The sequence below is a fragment of the Rana temporaria genome, chromosome 4 (genome assembly GCF_905171775.1).
Source record: "Rana temporaria chromosome 4, aRanTem1.1, whole genome shotgun sequence".
Lineage (NCBI taxonomy): Eukaryota > Metazoa > Chordata > Amphibia > Anura > Ranidae > Rana > Rana temporaria.
This window is the reverse complement of record NC_053492.1, coordinates 360,911,251-360,932,305: the sequence shown is the minus strand read 5'-3', so window position 1 is coordinate 360,932,305 and position 21,055 is coordinate 360,911,251. Positions and strand designations below refer to the sequence as shown.

At 41.5% G+C, this 21,055-nt stretch overlaps 1 protein-coding gene across 1 annotated transcript in view; it reads left to right on the top strand.

Moving 5' to 3' along the window:
- SYNE1 (spectrin repeat containing nuclear envelope protein 1) overlaps window positions 1–21,055 on the top strand; it is a 595,717-nt gene that overhangs the window by 95,917 nt on the left and 478,745 nt on the right. The window contains exons 12-15 of the mRNA XM_040350885.1: window positions 7,667–7,779; window positions 11,174–11,342; window positions 17,126–17,222; window positions 20,335–20,537. Of these exons, the coding sequence (XP_040206819.1) occupies window positions 7,667–7,779; window positions 11,174–11,342; window positions 17,126–17,222; window positions 20,335–20,537 (582 nt within the window). The remainder of the gene's footprint in view (window positions 1–7,666; window positions 7,780–11,173; window positions 11,343–17,125; window positions 17,223–20,334; window positions 20,538–21,055) is intronic.

The window sequence follows — 21,055 nt, the reverse complement described above, 5'->3', positions numbered from 1 at the left end:
GACTGTCATAGTCTTGCTTTGCCTCATGGGACTTGTAGTTCTGCAACAGCTGGAGGTCCGCTAATTGCAAATCCTTGCCATAGTCTATTCCCACTAACACTGGGGAATTTTCTACTCCCACTGCCCACAGTCTGGCCCCCATAAAGTCTGAACAACAGTAAACTGGACCTTTGTTTAAAAACTTTGGAGACCCCTGCTGTAGAGAAAAGTAATTTGCAACATAGGGTGTTGAATTTGTTGTTTAATCAAGAGATTTGCATTGCGAGATGGAGCTTTAATTTAGTAATTTACATTATTTGTGTAACAATGCAAAGTAGAAAGCCTAGATATAAAATGCACAAATATGGCCGCCCCATGCACACATTTAACTGCAAATTTTCAACAGCATTCTTTTTTGCCACACATTGATGAGATTATTTCTGACTATGTTTAGCTAAAGAAATATTTTGAAGAATATACATTCCCTTTAAGGCCACTTAGTGTCAACACTGCTGAAATTACAGCCACTTACATGTTCTATGAGCAGCTGTGGTCATTGGCAATTTGAACCATTCTGCATAATCTATAATAAAGTGATACACCATATTACCAAAAGTATTGGGACACCTGCCTTTACACGCACATGAACTTTATTCGCATCCCAGTCTTAAGCCTCATACACATGGACGGACTTCCATTGGACTTTTCCGTGGATTTTGGTCCGAATGGGCGTTGGCCGCAAACTTGTTCTGCATACACACGGCAGAACATTTTCAGCCAACTGTCACCAAATCACATGTTTTTTTCAGCTCTTAACTGCCACCCTTTGGGCAACTTCTGCTATTATTGTCTGACCTTTAGCATTGGTTTTGAGCATGCGTGTTTGTACTTTGGACTTTAGTCCGATTGACTTGTGTACATGCGATCGGATTATCCTCCATCGGACATTTGTTGCCAGAAAGTTTGAGAGCATTCACAGCGAACATTTGTCCGTTGTTGTCAAAAAGTCTAATTGTGTGTATGGGCCTTAAGTCTGTAGGGTTCAATATTGAGTCGGACCACCCAGCTGTAACAACTTTAACTCTTCGGAGAAAGGCTGTTCTCAAGGTTTAGGAGTGTTTCTATAGAAATGTTTGATCATTCTTCCAGAAGCGTATTTGTGAGGTTAGGAACTGTTGTAGACGAGAGCCTGGCTCAAAGTCTCCTCTCTAATTCATACCGAAGGTGTTCTATCGGGTTGAGGTCAGGACTCTGTGCAGGCCAATCAAGTTCCTCCACCATACATTTTCTCACCCATGTCTTTATGGAACTTGCTTTGTGCACTGGTCCAAATCATTTGGTGGAGGGAGGATTATGGTGTGGGGTTGTTTTTCAGGGGTTGGGCTTGGCCCCTTAGTTCCAGTGAATGAAACTCTTAAGGCATCAGCATACCAAGACATACCAAGACATTTTGTACAATTTCATGCTCCCAACTTGTCTTCCACTCTCCGGGGGTCTTCTCTGCTCTCCGGGGGGGGGTTTCTTCTTTCGCTCTCCGGGGGGGGTCTTCTCCGCTCTCCGGGGGGGGTCTTCTCCGCTCTCCGGGGGTCTTCTTCTATCTTCGCCGCTCTCCGCTGTTGACTCGGCGCACCCCCGGAGAGCGGAGAAGACCCCCCCGGAGAGCGGAAGAAGAAACCCCCCCCGGAGAGCGGAGAAGACCCCCGGAGAGTGGAAGAAGAAGCCCCCCCTGGTATTAGAGCTAAAGAAGACAGGGGGGGCCTCCGGAGCAGACTAATAAATTATTTTAAAAACCCTTGTGTTGTGTGTTTAATAACTATCACTTTGCCTCCAGGTGAATGGGTAGGGGTACGATGTACCCCATATCCATTCACTTAGGGTGGGGGGCCGGTATCTGGGGGCCCCCTTATTAAAGGGGGCTCCCAGATTCCGATAAGCCTCCCGCCCGCAGACCCCGACAACCAACGGCCAGGGTTGTCGGGAAGAGGTCCTGTCCTCATCAACATGGGGACAGGGTGCTCTAGGGTGGGGGGGCCCGCAGTGCGCCCCCCTGCCCCAGAGCACCCAACCCCCCCATGTTGAGGGCATGCGGCCTGGCACGGCTCAGGAGGGGGGGGGGGCGCTCGCTCGTCCCCACTCCCGTTCCTGACCGGCTGGGTAGCGTGCTTTGGATACGGGTCTGGTATGGATTGTAGGGGGACCCCCTACGTCGATTTTTCGGCGTAGGGGGGGGTCTCCCTACAACCCATACCAGACCTAAGGGCCTGGTATGCCCCTGGGGGGGAACCCATGCCGGTTTTTTATTTGAAAATTGGCATGGAGTTCTCCCTCAGGAATGCATGCCGAGTGACGCTGTAATTTTTTTATTTTTTTTCCCGGCGCGTAGTTTTTTTTCACCCGTCGCAACTTTATTGTCCTGTCGCAATCCACAAAGCCCGGCGTAAATTACGTTCGCGCGCTGCACGTCGGGAAAATTACGTCACACGCATGCGCAGTACGGCCGGCGCGGAAGCGCGCCTCATTTAAATTGTAAACGCCCCCCGGAGAGGAGGACCGCCTTGCGACGGAGGCACTTAAGTTACACGGCGTGTAATTTCTAGGTAAGTGCTTTGTGGATCGGGCACTTAGGTAGAAATTTTAAGTCAGTGTAACTTAACTGCTGAAAGTTAAGTTAGGCAGCTTTTTTGGGAATTTGGCCCTCTGTTCTGAGACCAGCTGTCAGAAAAATTGTCTGCATGATGTATTATACAGTAAAATACTATAGCAGAAATGCACAGCCAATAGTATAACCAGAAAGGCCATGCATGAAAATATTAAAGCTGAGCTCCAGGTGCAAAATCATTCATTAAAATATATTCCTCAATAACCACAGAGGATATTAATCCATTTCACTTTGTGTCCACCAAATGTCTTTTTAAACCCAGATATTACCATATAAATGTAGTGGTGACATAATCACTGGGCCACACGTAATCCTTACACAGAGCTGTGGGAGGGGCACTGCAGGTCATCCCACTACAGGCTGCCTGCCAGGAAAAAGAGATGGAGGAACATACATTTCTTCATCTCCTCTGTGACAAATGAAGCCAGAAGCGAATATGATTTCATCACTTTAGCTTTCAGAGCTGTCTTTCCCTGACTGCTACAGCCACGGAAGCAGCTAATGTGATCGGGTCATGCTCCAAGTAGCTGAATTAGCCGTGCTCAAGATTGTGCTTGAGTAGCTGCATTGGAGGGCAGGAGAGACATTGGTGATCTAATAGGCCCCAATGTTTCCATAAAGCATAACTGTAACTTGCCCAAAGCTATTGCATAGTGTCTTGTTAGCCCCCTTGTGATAACAATATATTAAAAGCACCCCCCCCCCCACGCATACACACAAATGCAATCTCACGCATATGTCCTGCACACGTATATGTAGCACTACCCCCTGAAGGAGCCAAAGAACCTTGGTTCTGCCATGACTCCCATAACTACTTGGTCCCCACTGACACACCTGGTTATAGATCAAAGGCCGCTCACGCCTGTGTAGCTTAAAGTATAACTAAAGGCAAAACTTTGGCCCCGGTGGGTGGACTCCCTTGGTTCCCTCCCAGTGAGCGACTGTCCTTTTTTCAGAACCTGGGTGAGAGACGGCATTTACAGCTTGGCATGTTCTGTGCAAGGACATACTTTGGTTCCACTTACTACCCTACGGGAACACTATGGCGGTAACGCCTTTGATTTTTGGCACTATCACCAGCTTGCAAATATTGTCACATCGCAGCATCATGTGGCACCGTTTAGAACTACCCTTACAGAGTTTGAAAGCTTATGGGCCGAACAAGATCCTTAGCCACACATGATCTATGCCGTTTATAAACTACTAGAAGCAGCCAAGTCTAGTCCTAAACCACTTTAAATCAAAGAATGGGAGCGTGACCTCCAGTGTGAGTTTACGAATGAACAACTGAACCACCTATATTACCTAACACATTCAAGTTCAGTGGAGTCTAAGAATATAGATAAAATACTTTCAAAATATTATCAGGTGCCTACGATCCTGGCTAGGATCTATCCCATGGCTTTTGACCAGTGCTGGAAGGGTTGCGGATAGAGAGGAACACTTCTTCTCATATGGTGGGAATGCCCCATACTGAGACCTTTTTGGTTAATGGTCAGTAAGCTTATCTCTGATGTTCTCGTTATGGACATCTCTGACTTATCGAGTCATTTCCTCTTCCCCCATGCCCTTAATGCGCTATAATCTAAGAACTCTCTTGCACCTTCTTAATGTGGCTAGATGCCTAATTCCAATTTATTGGAAAAGCTTGCGCATCCCAAGTAAAGTTGAGTGGATGCGAAAGTTGGGGGAAATCAGGAATGCAGAGGAATGGCTCGGGAAATGTTTGACTCCACTTGGGCATCTTGGAAAAACACATATCTGAGTCGCTCTCAGTCTCAGCAAGCTTGGACACTGCCTTACTGGCTCTGGCTGACCCCAACTTTAAACAACTGGTTTGGACGAACCAAAAACCTGAGCGATAACCGCAGGGTTACGTTGCCGAAACAATCATGGAGACAGGTGTAAACATTGAGTACAATAATTTGAATATTTTTCTGGTCATCAGTATAACGATGAGTGAGTTTTATGTTGGTAAGGATGGGGGGTTTGTGTCCATAGGGACCGATTTTTTGATTGTTCGGGACACAGGAGGACGTCACTGGTTATATAGATTGATGACATTGCTCACTTTTTCAAAGCCACAGATGATTGATGATGATTGCTTTGCTCCTTTCTATGTTTTAGGTTTCATTTTTCCTTCTTTGTGTTTTTATCGCTGACTTGTTCTGGTGAAAATGTTAAATAAAGATTATATAAAAAAATATTGGCAAAACTTTTCATTTAGTTTTGGATAGAAGGAATGAGAATGCTTGTAAGTTCATATTGTTGGCTGTGCCCCTGTAAAGAAGATTCACCCTCTTAATTTGTCCTGTGTAGCATTATCACTGAAAGTCAAAGTAAAAGAAAATCCCCCCCCCCCCCCAAAAAAAAAGTTCTGCATATAATTCTACGTTAAGTGTTAGTATATTACAACACCATATCATATTTATAAACCATATAAAGTAAGGATATATTAATGAGGCAAGTCAAAAACAAGACCAAAACCAGTGGGCAGGCAGCTGAACATGTTTTAAAGATACAGAGCTAAATAGGGTGAACCCAGGCCTGTATTATGGCAATTAACTATATTGCATCTATGCCAAACTTTAACTGATGCAAACAAGGTTATACGTATCAGCATTTGCCAATCAAAAACAAATAAAATAAAGGTCCTTGTGTGTGTATGACACATCGACACAGCCCCAATAGTGGGTGGGCATATGCAGGAACCTCAAGGGGTACCCATTTGTCAGGAACGCAAAGTACCACACACCTATTTGTCAATATTAGCTGGCTATTGTTGGAGACCTTCTGTAAGGTGGTGCATGTAAAAGCTTTCCCTTCAATGCAATGGATGGCTGATGGGCTGAAAGGGGCAGTCTCTATAGGCATTTGCTGTATGCAGCAAGGGATTGAGTTAGGTAGTTCTGCTCACCACTCCTGGCTCACAACAGGTCCAGTCCAGTTCACTTGGTGATCTGCTGTACCAAAAGTCTCAGTCCTTTACGACTAGGTCCTTACTGATCAGGTCCTCACTGATGCAGGCACACATGGCAATGGGTCTCCCCAGCTCTAGTCCCATGACACAGCGACCCCCTTGTGGCTCAGTCTGTCACTCTGGTCCTCACCAGCTCTGTCCTTTAAGGACACAGAAAGGATACCCAGCTCCAGTTTCTGCACATCAGGCTCTGCTCTCTGTATAGGCATGCACATCAGGCTCTGCTCTCTGTATAGGCATGCACAGAAACAAGTCAACACGCACACTGGTTTCCCAGTACTATCTGGCCCAATCTATGCAGATTTGCCCAGGAGAAGTCCTGCTCTCTCCTTCTCTGTATGCAGGGAATCCTGGGTATTAAGGTCCACAGCCCATTAGCCATTTACTTGCATTGTGCAGTACCCCTTTAAGGACTACATATACCTTGATCCTTAACATCTGTCGTATCATTCAATATCCTACTTGTAGGCTCTCCACCACTGCTGTGGGGGGGGGGAGGTAAGGAGCAGGGGAGATGTTACACAGAGCTTCTCCACTCACAGCCAGCAGCGCAACAGGGAAGTGAAAGGTGAGGGGGATTGAAGCCATCCGAACACACACAACTGGGCACTCAGCCAACAACACATTGTGGAAGGGTGGTCGGTGGGTGGGAGGGTGGACACCTGGCTACATATAATCAATATAAAAAAAAATAACTAGCAACTCACAGAGGTTAAAAACAACAAATACTTGATAATAGAATACCAGTCCCAGAGTCCGATCCAACAACTTCCTGCTTACAGTATGCATGGTGACGCCACAAGCGTAAGCTCCACCCTATGCATTTTGTCACATCTGACGTCATCAGGGAAGCTTTCTTTTTACAGTTAGATTCAGAGGTACAGTAATATAAGTTCCCCTACAGACGATGCTTTCATTTACAAGCGCTCATTACTTTTTTCTCATATAAAGGATCCATATGTTCTGGTAAGAGTCCTCTGTTTTCAAGGTGGTGGCAAACTTGGGTGTTGAAAATAACTGAACAGAAAGACTTCTTTGCATCACATTTTTTCTGATTTGGACTTATTTGGGACTATAATTTGTATTCCTTTTTTTTTTATTTATCAGGATACAATTGGTTTTATTATTACTTGTCACTTTTTATAGATTTAGATTTGCAGTGTAACAATATGGAGTATCCAGGACGCCGCTCCTCTGACCAAACCAGTGTGCAGTGTAAGCGGCCTCAGCCAGTATTACTCTACTAACCACGCACCCTGATGCATTTTGCCCCACCCACCGAGTACTTGACCAAAAGTATCGGTACTCAAACTCGTACTTTGTATTGACGCAATTTGCACCGCAAAGTTTCAGTTTCAGTGTCGGGAGCATGTACGATGCTTGTGAAAATGCTTGGTATCACCAGTGATACCGTATTGGTAATGGTACACTTGTTGCACCCTTTTGTACCTTTCTTTCATACCGGTATTGGTATAAGTGCATCCCTACTGACTACACATATGCATTCACCGGGAACTGTGAATTGCAATTTTTCCAAACGGTGCTGTCATCCTGTGTATCTGATCAGAATGAAATTGGCTGAGTCTGCTAGTGATCAGTGGCATTAATTATCCGTTCAGATCCTTGGACTGCATCTCCCTTAATGGGGATTAGTATTTATTGTAGAAATGAGACATAAAACATTTTTATTTATCCTAAAACTCTTCTGACAGTCTAAATCCAATCAGTAGATGAGATTTGGACTACAGGGGCAGTGCCAGTTGTACGAGTCTTCAGATGCCAGGATTCTAATCAGGTACACTTCTATAGCACATACACTGAAAGGCTTTCAAAGGATCTGTTGAAAGCGTTTATTAATACTTGCTTCCGTGAAGGGATAAAATTGCATACCACTGTGGCAGATAAAATTTCCCGGTGCACAAATACTGAACAGTGACTCATCTCTGCAGCCTGCCTGTTTTTTATTTTTCATTTTCATGATTTTACTGCCAAAACCTTTTCTGTGTTTCGCTTACTATATGCATTTTTTTTTTCATCCCCACAATTAGGACATACTGAAGAATCTGGATGGTTACAAAAAGGCTTTCCAGGAGATCCACCGCTCACGGTCTGTCAACGGAGTCCCAGTCCCCATAGAGCAGTTGGAAGACATGGCAGAAAGGTAAAAGAAGAATTTTAAACATTAATTGTCAGCGATTGCTGAGAAATTCCTGCAGCCTTTTGAAATGAAAGGGGGGGGGGGGGGCAGATATCCGTTAGGATTGTGATAGAATAATCACATATACATTGCTATTACTAAATGAATTATAGACTTTTTAAGGGGGGGGGGGAGAATATTTAGGTTGGGAATGACTTATTTAGAAGTTGTCAATGATTGCTATTAATTGCATTATATTACAGAAATATATTGTTCATGGAAATAACTGCATTACAGGTTTGTTGCCTTGGAGATCAGCATTAACATGTGATAGTATTTAGATTTTAAAGAATGTAAGCTTCTTTCAGTCTAAAATTACTCATTTAATATTGATGGGACTTTTAAAGACTACAGCAGTTAAATTGGTAGATTTTAGTACATAATACAGATATTTAAATGGATAATTCTACCCCAAACTATTTTAGTTATTTTAGGATCCTTGAGCCGGCATCTTCTCTCTCTCATGCAGATTCTAGCAGTCAGATTTCCATAGTATAGTTTGCTTGTCTGTTCCCATCTGTAAGGCTGTAACAAGGATGTCACTCCGTCACCGCTGGATTCACAGATGATTAGATTATTCCACGGCCATACAAAATTAAAATGTAAAAATAAGTGAGCTCAATTGAGTGGAATAGATTTTAAAGGAACTGCAAGATATCTACTAATGACAACATCTGCTTCATTAAAAAAAAAATATTAGAGCACCTCTGTAATTCACTACAGGCATACTCCACTTTTAAGTACACAATGGGGTTTATTTACTAAAGTTGAAAAGCGCCAAATCAGGCTCACTTCTGTATAGAAACCCATACCTCACAAAAGCATGTAGGCATAGGACACGCCCCCTGCCATGCCCCTTTAAGAAGAATTAACCTGAAAAAAAAAGATTAGTTAACCTCCCTGGCGGTATGATTATTTCAGATTTTTGTTGCTGAAAGCGGTACCATTATTTTGCATGAAAATTTGGCGTTTTACATTGTAGGCCTGCAATTCTTAGGAATAACTCACTTAAATCTGTCCAAACAAGAGTCCAGTAGACATCTCGGGTATGATACATTTTTGAAAAACAAAATCAAGACTGATGAAAGTCAGCTTCATCGAATATCCGCCGAAAAAATCCATCGGATTAGATTCCATCAGATATCCGATCGCGTGTACAGGGCATTAGGCTCCTTTCACACTTATGCGACTTGGCATCAGACTTCTGAGACCCCAAGTCGCAGGACATGTGAAATTCAATGTATTTTTAAGAGAGACGTTCCTACTGGTACTACAGAAATAGCTATGATTTCAGAAAAGGTTCCTGCACTACTTTGGTCCAACTTTTGATGCAACTTTGGTCCAGAGAATGTAAAGTCAGATCAAAGTCACACCAAAAGTTCCAATGATGCCACTTTGGAGACACGCTAATTTAAAAGCTGCCTTATCGAAGTTTGCCCTCTCTATGCCACACATTCCTATTGTCTACCATTATGGGCTTCTTTACTGTCTAAATAGAGTGTTCTGAAGAGGAAAGTGAGCAGGCAAGCTCCAATACAACCAAAAAGTGCCAACGCTTTGCAGAATGGTCCAGCCTGGTTTTGGTTTTGAAGAAACACTAGTTAATTGTGAAACACATCACCTCTACCGTGTCCTTGCCTCGGTGGCAGTCATCATGACATGTTTGTATCAATAAATCTATGTTAGACAGATAGGGGTGTGCAGACCTATCTTCCTTTTCTCTTACCTTGGTGGCAAGCTGTGGCTTGCACCCAGCCTATTCTGATCCATTGGATTGTTATCACCTGGAGCAGCGTTACCTTTCTCTGAATCTCCAGGGCTTTTTCATTCCCAAGTTGTTTTAATGATTTTAAAGTATACTGCATCTTCCATGTGTCCTATCACATTGAATATAGAATCCAAATAATTAGTCTTCACAAAGGCCAAGGTAACATACTCATTGACTAAAGTAGCACTTGCCTTTACTGTGGAGTGATTGTGATAACTTTAGCCCAGCTGCAATTACTAAGCTCATAACAGTAAAATCAGTCTGTATATGAAGTAAAGCATGCTTGTTAATCCTGCACATTTTCTAAAGTCTGTTTTATCCTGTGTTCTCTGATCCTCCCCTTCTTCCACTTTCCCCAATCCATCTCCTGATAGTACAGAGCCTTGGAGGCACTCTGCACATGATCAGTTTTGTGTGAATTGCTAGAGAGTTTTTTTTTTTTTTTTGGGAGGGTGCATGTGATTAGCACATGGCCAATCAGCACTGTCCAGACAGAGTCATGGGTCATGCAGCCTCAGCGACAGTCAGACCCCGAACACACATCCAAGGAACTCGACGGGCAAAACTCATTGTTTTGCTCGTCGAGTTCTGTGTGAAGCCGCCGAGGATCTCGGCGAGCCAACTTTCCTCATTGAACAACGAGGAAATAGAGAACATGTTCTCTATTTGGCTCGACGAGGAACTCGTCGGCTTCCTCGGTCGAAAGTGTACACACGGCCGGGTTTCTCGGCAGGATTCAGCTCCGACCGAGTTTCTGGCTGAATTCTGCCGAGAAACTCGGTCGTGTGTACGGGGCCTCAGAGGAGAATGAAAACTCTTCCTACAAGCTTTAACCAGTCACTGATAGAAGTCATAAGACTGCTATATACTGCTTTTGAGAAAAGTTATCTAGCAGTTTATATTTACTAAAATAATTGCATTTCCATGTTCAGTGTACTGTGGGAGACCAGATATAGTGAATGCAGGGTCCTGGCTTTAGTAACACTTTAAGTCACCATAGAATTTTCTAATCTCTATGGTGGCCACAGTTAGCATAATTAATTAAAAGATCCCAAAAATGAATGGGGGCATCATTTGACATTGCATGCTTAACTTTAGGAGCATCTATTAAATGGAGCAGTCTGCGTTGCATCCTTGCCACCATAGAGATCAGTGACATTATCAGTTTTATTATATTGCATAACCCGTTAATACGGCAAATATTTTCTGAGTATACATGTTCACACTTTTATCAGATTATTTTAATTAATGAAATTGCTTTCCAAGAAATACCTTATGTTTTTAAAATAGTCAACCTAACACATTACATTCTAATTATGTAATATTTTACAAACTTTTATTTTAGCTTATTAAAACTTGGCTAGCAGGTTTGCCAAACATGCCCCCATCTGTAAACTACTGTAGGTATGACTGCACACTTGAAAATGCAAAAGGGGGAAGAAAAATTGGGACTTTGAATGAGGCATACACATGGTAAAATATTTGTAATTATTAACAGAAAGAACTTGTGTGAATTGATATTCATTTGTAAAATGCCATTTAATATTAACCACACAAACTTCCTTTTCTGCCTATTTTTGTCCTTTTCAGGTTTAGTTTTGTTGCCTCTTCTTCCCAGCTTCATCTCATAAAATTGGAATTCATGGAGTTAAAGTACCGTCTTTTAGCACTTTTGGTCCTAGCAGAATCTAAGCTTAAGTCATGGATCATAAAATATGGAAGGCGAGAGTCTGTTGAACTTCTTCTGCAAAATTACATTGTAAGTTATTTACACTTATTCTCAGATCCATTGAAATGACTCAATACAGCAGAGGTCCATGATTTGATGATAGCTACAAAGCCAGGGCTATTGTTTATATAGTTGTTTTTCTTTAGTTGGGAATTTGGTGGATATTAGGAAGTTGTTACTTGAGGACAAGGAATTAAGTTCTGCTGTAAGTTTAGTTCACATATCTGCTCTGAAAACTGGGATCCAAGTATGGTTTTGAATTCTGTGGAAAAGGGTCCTAGGAGAACACTTATCAACATACTTTATTTCAAGCAAATCAGATCTGACTACACACAGGAGTTTGGGTGTTCTCCATCACAGCCCACTGCATGTAACATCGGATATCTAAAATGTACCATTGCCTGTAATAGCACAGAACAATGCTCGAGCTTTAGATGCAGCATAAGGAGCTAATGTATAAACATTAAATTATGGGCAATAAGAGGTTAAAACATATTATTTATACTGTTTACTGCGAAATTAACACATAGGCACATACTATGAGGACTTGTCACTAAGGGGTTATTGGTCACACTCTAAAGACCAGTAAATACAGTGAGCAAACACTCAAAAGTGGTCATTGAAAACTAGTCACTGCGGAGCTCAGGCCCCGTACACACGACCGAGTTTCTCGGCAGAATTCAGCCAGAAACTCGATCGGAGCTGAATTCTGCCAAGAAACCCAGCGTGTGTACACTTTCGGCCGAGGAAGCCAACGAGTTCCTCGTCGAGCCAAATAGAGAACATGTCCTCTATTTCCTCGTTGTTCAATGAGGAAAGTTGGCTCGCCGAGATCCTCGGCGGCTTCACACAGAACTCGACGAGCAAAACGATGAGTTTTGCCCGTCGAGTTCCTCGGACGTGTGTACGGGGCCTTACACTCATACTGTGGAGAATATTAACTACTGGGGTGGACCTTACAAGTTTACTTATCATGTAAGGGTTAATGCACATACTGTAACCTGGGGACTAACCACTAAGGAGGTAAGATATACTTTTGAAACTGGTCACTATGGAGTTGGGCACATACGCTGGAAGCTGTTCTAGTTAATCACATGTTTTGACAACTGATAACAGATTGGGTTAACACATGGATTGGTGAAGAAGAGAAGGATAATTGATACCACTTAAAGTTTTATACTGTTTTTAGGGAATGTTATGGGAGAGGTGTGGAGACAGACAGCAAGGATGTAAAGCCTCGTACACACGACTGAGGAACTCGATGGGCGAAACACATCGTTCTCCTCGTCGAGTTCCTTGTCAGGCTGTCGAGGAACTCGATAAGGCAAGTTTCTCCATTCCCGTCGAGGAAATAGAGAACTTGCTCTCTTTTTGGCTCGTCGAGCTTCTCGACAGTTTCCTCAACGAAAATGTACACACGACCGGTTTCCTTGGCAAAAAAAATATCTCCCAGCAAGTTTCTTGCTGGTTTTTGCAGAGAAACTCGGTCGTGTGTACGAGGCCTTAGTGTAGTAAGGGGAGTGCTCAAGGGCAGGTTCAGAGCTAGGTTGGTACAACTGTGCAAGATTGGTACTAGCACAGTACTTAATGGGAGGGAATAGCAAGTGTGGGCAGAGGTGCAGATAATGATAGGGTCTGAATTTCTGAAGTGATGAGTGGACACTATGATACCAGTAGCAGATAGAGTTGCCAAAGAGATATTTGGGAGTGTAAATAGTCACTGTTGGAAGGAAAGGGGCATATAATCTTCATAGGGAATGTTGGCTCAGACCACAAACACAGGTAAAATCCCCTTGTGGTGAAACCAGAAATGGTCTTAAAGTATCAGTTTTAAAATCTATCTATCTATCTATCTATCTATCTATCTATCTATCTATCTATCTATCTATCTATCTATCTATCTATATATATATATATATATATATATATATATATATATATATATATATTATATGATTATAATCTTGAATTTGATTAAAATCTTCAACATCTGGACCATTGCAACACTTGGCTGTTTATTCCTTTACTTTAGTGTTAAATCAAATGCAACATATCACCATGGCAACATTTTCTGTAGAAAGCTTTAATAAAGGACCAACATTTCTAACATTGTAGAGTGCACTTGTTGTCTACTGAAAATATAGACAATCATGTACTCGAGCAACCTGACTGGCAGTGCACCAAAGCTCAAGATAATCCATCTAATTGCCGTATAATGTTAGTTTAACAGTCATTAGACAAAGAATGTGTTAAAGATTTCTGCTGACTTTGGGAAATGAACAGCTAAAATTGTCCTTTGTAAAATCTGCTATTTTTTTTTTTTTTAATAATCAGAATGGTGTCTATTGTAAACATACAAAAAAATAAATAAATTGTACAACAAAATAATACATCTCCAGGATATACAGTGTGAACATACAAATTACAGCACATCATGTGTGGGAAGGTTGAAAAAGCAGCAATACTGCACATACCACAGCCAAAATATCCAAGACATAGGGGTTGATTTACTAAAACTGGATCGTGCAAAATCTGGTGCAGCTCTGCATAGAAACCAATCAGCTTCCAGGTTTTTCATCCAAGCATAATTGAACAAGCTGAAGTTAGAAGCTGATTGGCTACCATGTACAGCTGCACCAGATTTTACACTCTCCAGTTTTAGTAAATCAACCTTATAATGTCAGTATAATTCCACCTAGGTGGACACAGCCTATAACAAGGGTAATATGCAGTCATTCATGTCCCCAAGCAATCAACTTTAACGACTTAAGCCTGACTGACTAGAAAAGTCTATTGGTAACTACAGTGCATCCAGAAAGTATTCACAGCGCTTCACTTTTTCCACATTTTGTTATGTTACAGCCTTATTCCAAAAAGGATTAAATTCTTTATTTTCTTCAAAATTCTACACACAATACCCCATAATGACAACATGAAAGAATGTGAAAGAAGTTTGTTTGAAATCTTTGCAAATTTATTAAAAAACAAAAATAATCACATTTACAGTATTCACAGCCTTTGTTCAATACTTTGTAAAAGCACCTTTGGCACCAAGCATAGCCTCAAGTCTTTTTGCGTATGATGCTGCAAGCTTGGCACAACTATTTTTGGGCAGTTTCTCCCATTCTTCTTTACAGGACCTCTCAAGCTCCATCAGGTTGTATGGGGAGCATCGGTGCACAGCCATTTTCAGATCTCTCCAGAGATGTTCAATCGTGTTTCGTGTTTGGGCTCTGGCTGGGCCACTCAAGGACATTCACAGAGTTGTCCATTAGCCACTCCTTTGTTATGTGTGCTTAGGTTTGTTGTCCTGTTGGAAGATGAACCTTCGACCCAGTCTGAAGTCCAGAGCATTCTGGATCATGTTTTCATCAAGTATGTCTTTGTACATTGCTGCATTCATCTTCCCCTCTATCCTGACTAAGTCTTCCAGTTCCTGCCACTGAAAATCATCCCCACAGCATGATGCCACCACCGTGCTTCACTATTGGGATGGTTGCGGCCTGCTCTAGGAAGAGTCCTGGTGGTTCCAAACTTCTTCTATTTATGGATGATGGAGGCCACTGTGCTCATTGGGACCTTCAATACTGCATACATTTTTCTGTACCCTTCTCCAGATCTGTGCCTTAATACAGTCCTGTCTTGGGGGTCTACAGACAATTCCTTGGACTACATGGCTTGGTTTGTGCTCTGTCATGCACTGTTAACTATGGGACCTTATAGAGACAGGTGTGTGCCTTTCCATATTATGTCCAATAAACTGAATTTACCACAGGTGGACTCCAATTAAGTTGTATAAACATCTCAAGGATGATCAGTGGAAACAGGATGCACCTGAGCTCAATTTTGAGTGTCATGGCAAAGGATGTGATTTTTTTATTTTCAATAAATTTGCAAAGATTTCAAACAAACCTCTTTCACGTTGTCATTATGGGGTATTGTTTGTAAAATTTTGAGGAAAATAATGAATTTAATACATTTTGGAATAAGGCTGTGACATAACATAATATGAAAAAAGTGAAGCGCTGTGAATACTTTCTGGAAAGTCTAACTGGCTGAAACATGTGGTGTCTAACCAGGGGGCCCGAATTTTTTCAAACTTGTCAGGGCACCCCTATGTTGATACATATATTTTTCTAGGCAAAGCATATCACCCATGTAAGCTATCCATTCTCTGCAGGTGGTTAAGTTAGAAGATTTCTAGTGGACTAGAATTAATCTACGTGCCTAAAACAATGCCCTCACTATAGCGTCCTTGGCGAATTTCTGCAATTGTAGACTGTCTAGGATGCCCAAGATGTATTGTTTAGGGTTGGATGGATACCTAAAATACAGTATTAGGCAGATAAATGACCTCCGACCGGTACAGGTGGAGCTTCGGGCATCACCATAATAGGAGAACAAGGTCTCTCAGATATCTGTGGCAGTTGGTACAAAAGGGGTCCTGTAGAACACCCATTTTAAACAATTTGGAAGGGGTGTAGTACACACTGAGAAGAATGAATAGTTGCATACGCTTCCGATTGACATTAAGGGAACGCTTCTGATCAGCCTGTAAGGCCTCCTCCCACTGCTTCTCCTTGATGTCTTTAGCCCAGGGAGCATCTACCTTTAGGGGCTCCCATTGAGAAAGTGTAGCAGTAGCATACCATTGAGATATAAAACCTTTGGTAGACGTAGTGTCCTGCATCATGATAATAATTCATGTGGGAGGCTCTAACCAGGTAGTGGCATCACCCTGGGCCAGAACAGCATGTTGCAATAGGTAATGATAGAAGAGCATACAGTGAGGTAAGGCAAATTGAGACTGTAGGGCAGCAAAGGATTTCAAAGTCCCATTCTCAAAGACCTGGGAGAGCTGTATTTCCTGCCAGAATCTGTTAAGCCTCGTACACATGACCGTTTTCCTCTGCAAAATCCATCAAGGAAAATGTTGGCAGAGCATTTTTGCCGAGAAAAACAGTCGTGTGTATGTTTTTCGTTGAGAAAACTGTTGTGGATCTCGACGAGAAAAAAAGAGAACATGCTCTCTTTTTTCTCGTCGGGAGTCTCAATTTCCTCGTCGTGTTTCTCGTCAGGCTGGTTTACGACGAGAAACACGGTTGTGTGTATGCTTAGAAACCCGTTCATGCTCAGAATAAATTATGAGACGGGAGCGCGCCTTTGTTAAAAGTAGCGTTCGTAATGGAGATAGCACATTCATCACGCTGTGACGCGCAAATCGTCTCTCACCAAACCTTTACTTAACATGCAGTAACATGAGATTAGCAAAAGCAGCCCCAAGGGTGGCGCCAGTGGAATCAAACTTCCCCTTTATAGTGCCGTTGTACATGTTGTACATCACTGCTTTTGAGAACAACGAGATTTTGTCTTGACAGTGTGTATGCAAAGAAAGCTTGACAAGATTCTTGTCAAGCCTGACAAGAACCTCGTTGAGGAAAACGACGTTTCTTTTACGACGAGATCCTCGGTCGTGTGTACAAGGCTTCATTGTCTGGCAGGAAAGTGATGGCCTGTAACTTTCTTAAACGAGAAAGCCAACTGTATGTTTAAAAATGTTCTTTAATATATCACCTGCATTTTTTATATTTTCTGCCAATGTCTTGTTAAGATTCTATTAATTTTGTTAAGTTCCTAACTTATTCTGTTCAGATGCCATCCAAATAAGAATATAATATTTTTTTTTTTTTTAGCATAAATGAGCATATAATGCTTGACGGCCTTTCAAAGGCAAGAACATAAATGTTTGCATTATCTTAAACATGATATGTATATTTTGTTTTCCAGTTAATTGATTATATTTTATGTTACAGATGTTTATTGATGGCACTAGGTTCTTTGAGCAATATGAGTTTACCAGCCAATCTCTTAAGCAAGCAGCTGAGCTCTATGTTAAAGCTGAAGGATCAGGTAACATTTTGTTATTGTTTATTAAAGTTCAAAACTATATAATTAAAAAAAAAAAGGGAGCTGCGGTGGCTCAACGCGATTGGCACTGCGCTGACAAGCCATTCACCTCTGCAGCTAGGGGTTCGGATACCGGTCTCAGCTACATGTGAATTGAGTTTGGTGGTCTCAGCCCGACTCCCGGTGGGTGTGCTATGCGAGGTAAGCCTGCGCTTAGTACGCCCACCCCCTCCCACAAAAACCACCACACTTACACACGCACTCGAAATTGGGTTAACATGCACGCACTTTGACCACGCGGTCTCTAAAAAGAAAGGCGAAGGACTAACGGGGGTGGTTGAGCGGGCTAGATCCTCTCACTCCCTTATAGGGAGTACCTCTGCCCCGTTGGGCTTCAAAGCGGAGCAGGTAGGGTGGGCTATGTGGGAGGACCCCTCACACACCCGCCATTGCCACCTGGGGCATGGCGAAAGGTGACAGAATGCCTCTGGGGGAGGCCTGCCTACTCCCAACTTCTGCAGTCTGGCTCCTCTCTCGAGTACACGCACAAAATACACTTTAAAAAATAAATAAAAAATAAAATAAAAAAATAATTAAAAAGACCTTTATTTTCAAAATTATTTGACTTCCAACCCATTAATGTATTTTTTTTTTAAAACAGTAAAAAAAAGTGCATGCTGTTAATGAACATCTAGTCTACTCCAGCTGTGTTTTTTTTATGTAGATCAGAAAATAAACAAAATACCTGATTGTTTTGGAGCCTTTTTCACCCTTTACAACTACACCTTAAAAGGTCTTTAACAACCTTTTAAAAATCATCCCTAGATAAAAAAAATCTTCTCTTTACCCATTTGCTGACATTTTCAGAAGCTAAAGCCCCATACACACTATCATTTTTTTCTCTTCAGGTTTACCAAAACCATGTAGTGCAAGTGCCTGCCTGATTGCATACAAATTGAAACTCTTAGGCCTCGTTCACACGACCGTTTTCCTCGACGGAATCCATCAAGAAACTTGGTGGCAGAGCTTTTTTGCCGAGGAAACCGGTCGTGTGTATGTTTTTCATCGAGGAAACTGTGGAGGAAATTCGACGAGGAAAAAAGAGAACGAGTTCTCTTTTTCCTTGACGGGAGTCTCAATTTCCTCGTTGTGTTCCTCGTCTGGCTGGTTTTCGACGAGAAACACGATCGTGTGTATGCTAAGAAACCCGTGCATGCTCATAATAAAGTATGAGACGGGAGCGCACCTTCGGTAAAAGTAGCGTTTGTAATGCAGATAACACATTTTTCACGCTGTAACAGACTGAAAAGTGCAAATTGTCTCTTACCAAACTTTCACTTAACACGCAGTAACATGAGATTAGCAAAAACAGCCCAAAGGGTTGTGCCAGTGGAATCGAACTTCCCCTGCCATTGTATGTGTTGTACGTCACCGCGTTTGAGAACGAGGAGATTTTGTCTTGACCGTGTGTACACAAAGCAAGCTTGTGTCTTTTCCGACGAGTTCCTCGGTCGTGTGTACGAGGCCTTAAGGTTTGATCTCATATTAGATGGTTTTGGTAACTCACTTTAGAATGCCTCACCATCTTGCAAAGTCAGTGAAAACTGGAAAGTTAGACCCCCATACACACTATTAGATTTTCTGCAGATATTTATCTTCAGATTTACCAAAACCATGTAGTGCAAGGGCCTGCCTGATTGCATACAAATTGAAATTCTTAAGGTTTGACCTCATATTATATGGTTTTGCTAAATATGAAGACAAAATTCTGCAGAAAATCTAATAGTGCGTATAGGGTCTTAAGACCCGTACACACAATATAAAAATCAGATGAAAAAAATCTTACGACGAGCTGCTTTCAACTACCGATTTCGTTTTTTTTTGGCAGACAAAAGCTGGATGTGCAGACTATAAATGTTTTGCCGGATGTGAACTCAACGTCCGATATTCATACGAAACAAAAGAATACATACAAAACTATTAAACACATTACGTCACTTCTGACGTTGTATTCTGTCGTACAAAAATATTCACATTTTAAGTAACCTCTTCACTTTCGACATGCGACTAGCATGCCACACAAAATGGACGTTCGGTCGTCCGAAAATCTAAGCGTGTGTACGAGGCTTTAGGCTGCCAGTTAAATGGGGTTTGTCGGCTAATTAAAGAAATTAGCACAAAGTTACAGATTAACACCAGTAAGTGGGATGTATCTGAAAGTGTTCTCTAATTTTGATCAATGTTCTTTTTCAAATCTCATTGACGTTTTTAATTCTGTGCTTCAAAGCATATGAAATATGCTTAACAAAACTGCTTTTTTACTCCTGTTTAGATTGTTTCAAATAGGACTAAGCAGTAACCTTGAAATGTAGGAAATTGGAGGTTGTTCTCTAATTTTGATCTCCATTGTACATCTCATAAAGACATATACTGTAGGTGTTGTCTAATGCAGTCATAGTGGACCTTGGTTACGTGAAACACAACTTTTGTGATATGAAAGTCGGACAATAATTAAAAATTCATGACATCGTACTGACAGCACAACTCACAAAGAACAGAATAGGTGAAGCTTCTTTTTGCATTATGGGAGTATTTTTAATTTCAGACCTAGATATACAGTAAATGACAGGAGCGGTCACAAATGCAGAAATAGTTTTTCTCTTTTGATTTTAGTTTTTTTATTGCACACTTTGTATGCAACTACTGTTTTGTGGGGTTCTTTAATACATTTGTAAAGTATGAGGCTAGCTTTCTACAGCTCAATTGTTTCCAATTGCAAAGATCCTTGGAACACCTTTCTTTCTGGCTATGCACATCCTGTTTTCAGGGCATCCCAAATGATATTTCATAGCTTGTGAACTGCTAACCTCTGCTTTAACAGAAGAAATGTATAAAATCGTTAACCTGTTTCCACCTGTAGTCAATATACAATAAGTTTGTTGCTCCATGTGCCCTAGTTTCTGTAAATTAAATCTTGCATATCTTGTTATGGCCAAATTAGTGGATTCAGTCTCTTAACGTCTCAGATTCCCTTTTTAATTAGCAATAGTTTAGGCATGCAACTGTCTAACATCAGAAAATCACGTATTTTTATATATTGTTTGTGTGCATGCAGCTGAGGAAGCTGAGAGTGTGAAAAAGTTTTTAAATGAGACCACAATCCAGTGGAGGAACTTATCAGTGGAAGTCAGAAGTGTCAGAAGCATGCTGGAGGAAGTCGTTTCAAACTGGGATAAATACAGTGGTACAGTGTCCAGTTTACAAGCTTGGCTGGAGGATGCTGAAAAGATGCTGGACCAGCCAGAGCATGCCAAAAAGGTAAGTAGCAAAAACTGTACTAAAATATACTTCCTGAATTGGCCACGATTAACTCGTTATTTCAAATGTGCAATGATAAATATGCAATATCACAATGACTAATATGCAGTATTGAATAATGATGACATTAATAAAATATTATCTACATATAGCTAACATAATACAATATAGCATATAACATACTATAAAGTACAAACATGCAATAAACAAATGTGCAAGATTGAATGATAAAGTGAACAAATAATAATAAAAATAAATGAATGTATGGCTGATATACAAATGAAAAAGAGACAAAAAAAAGAGAAAGTTCTTGTAAACTAGTATTCAGTGGAGGAGATCCCCTAAGAAGTGGACAGAGTTGGTCAGATGCTTGGCAGCGTGTCACCCATCACCATAGTTGAAATAAAAGGCTTACCAGAAAGACAGTAACCACCCTTACTGAGGGGGGCCACAAAGCGCATGTGCCATCTCTTCCATGGACTTGTAAATTGCAAGGAACTGTTTTGCCTTGTTTGCAC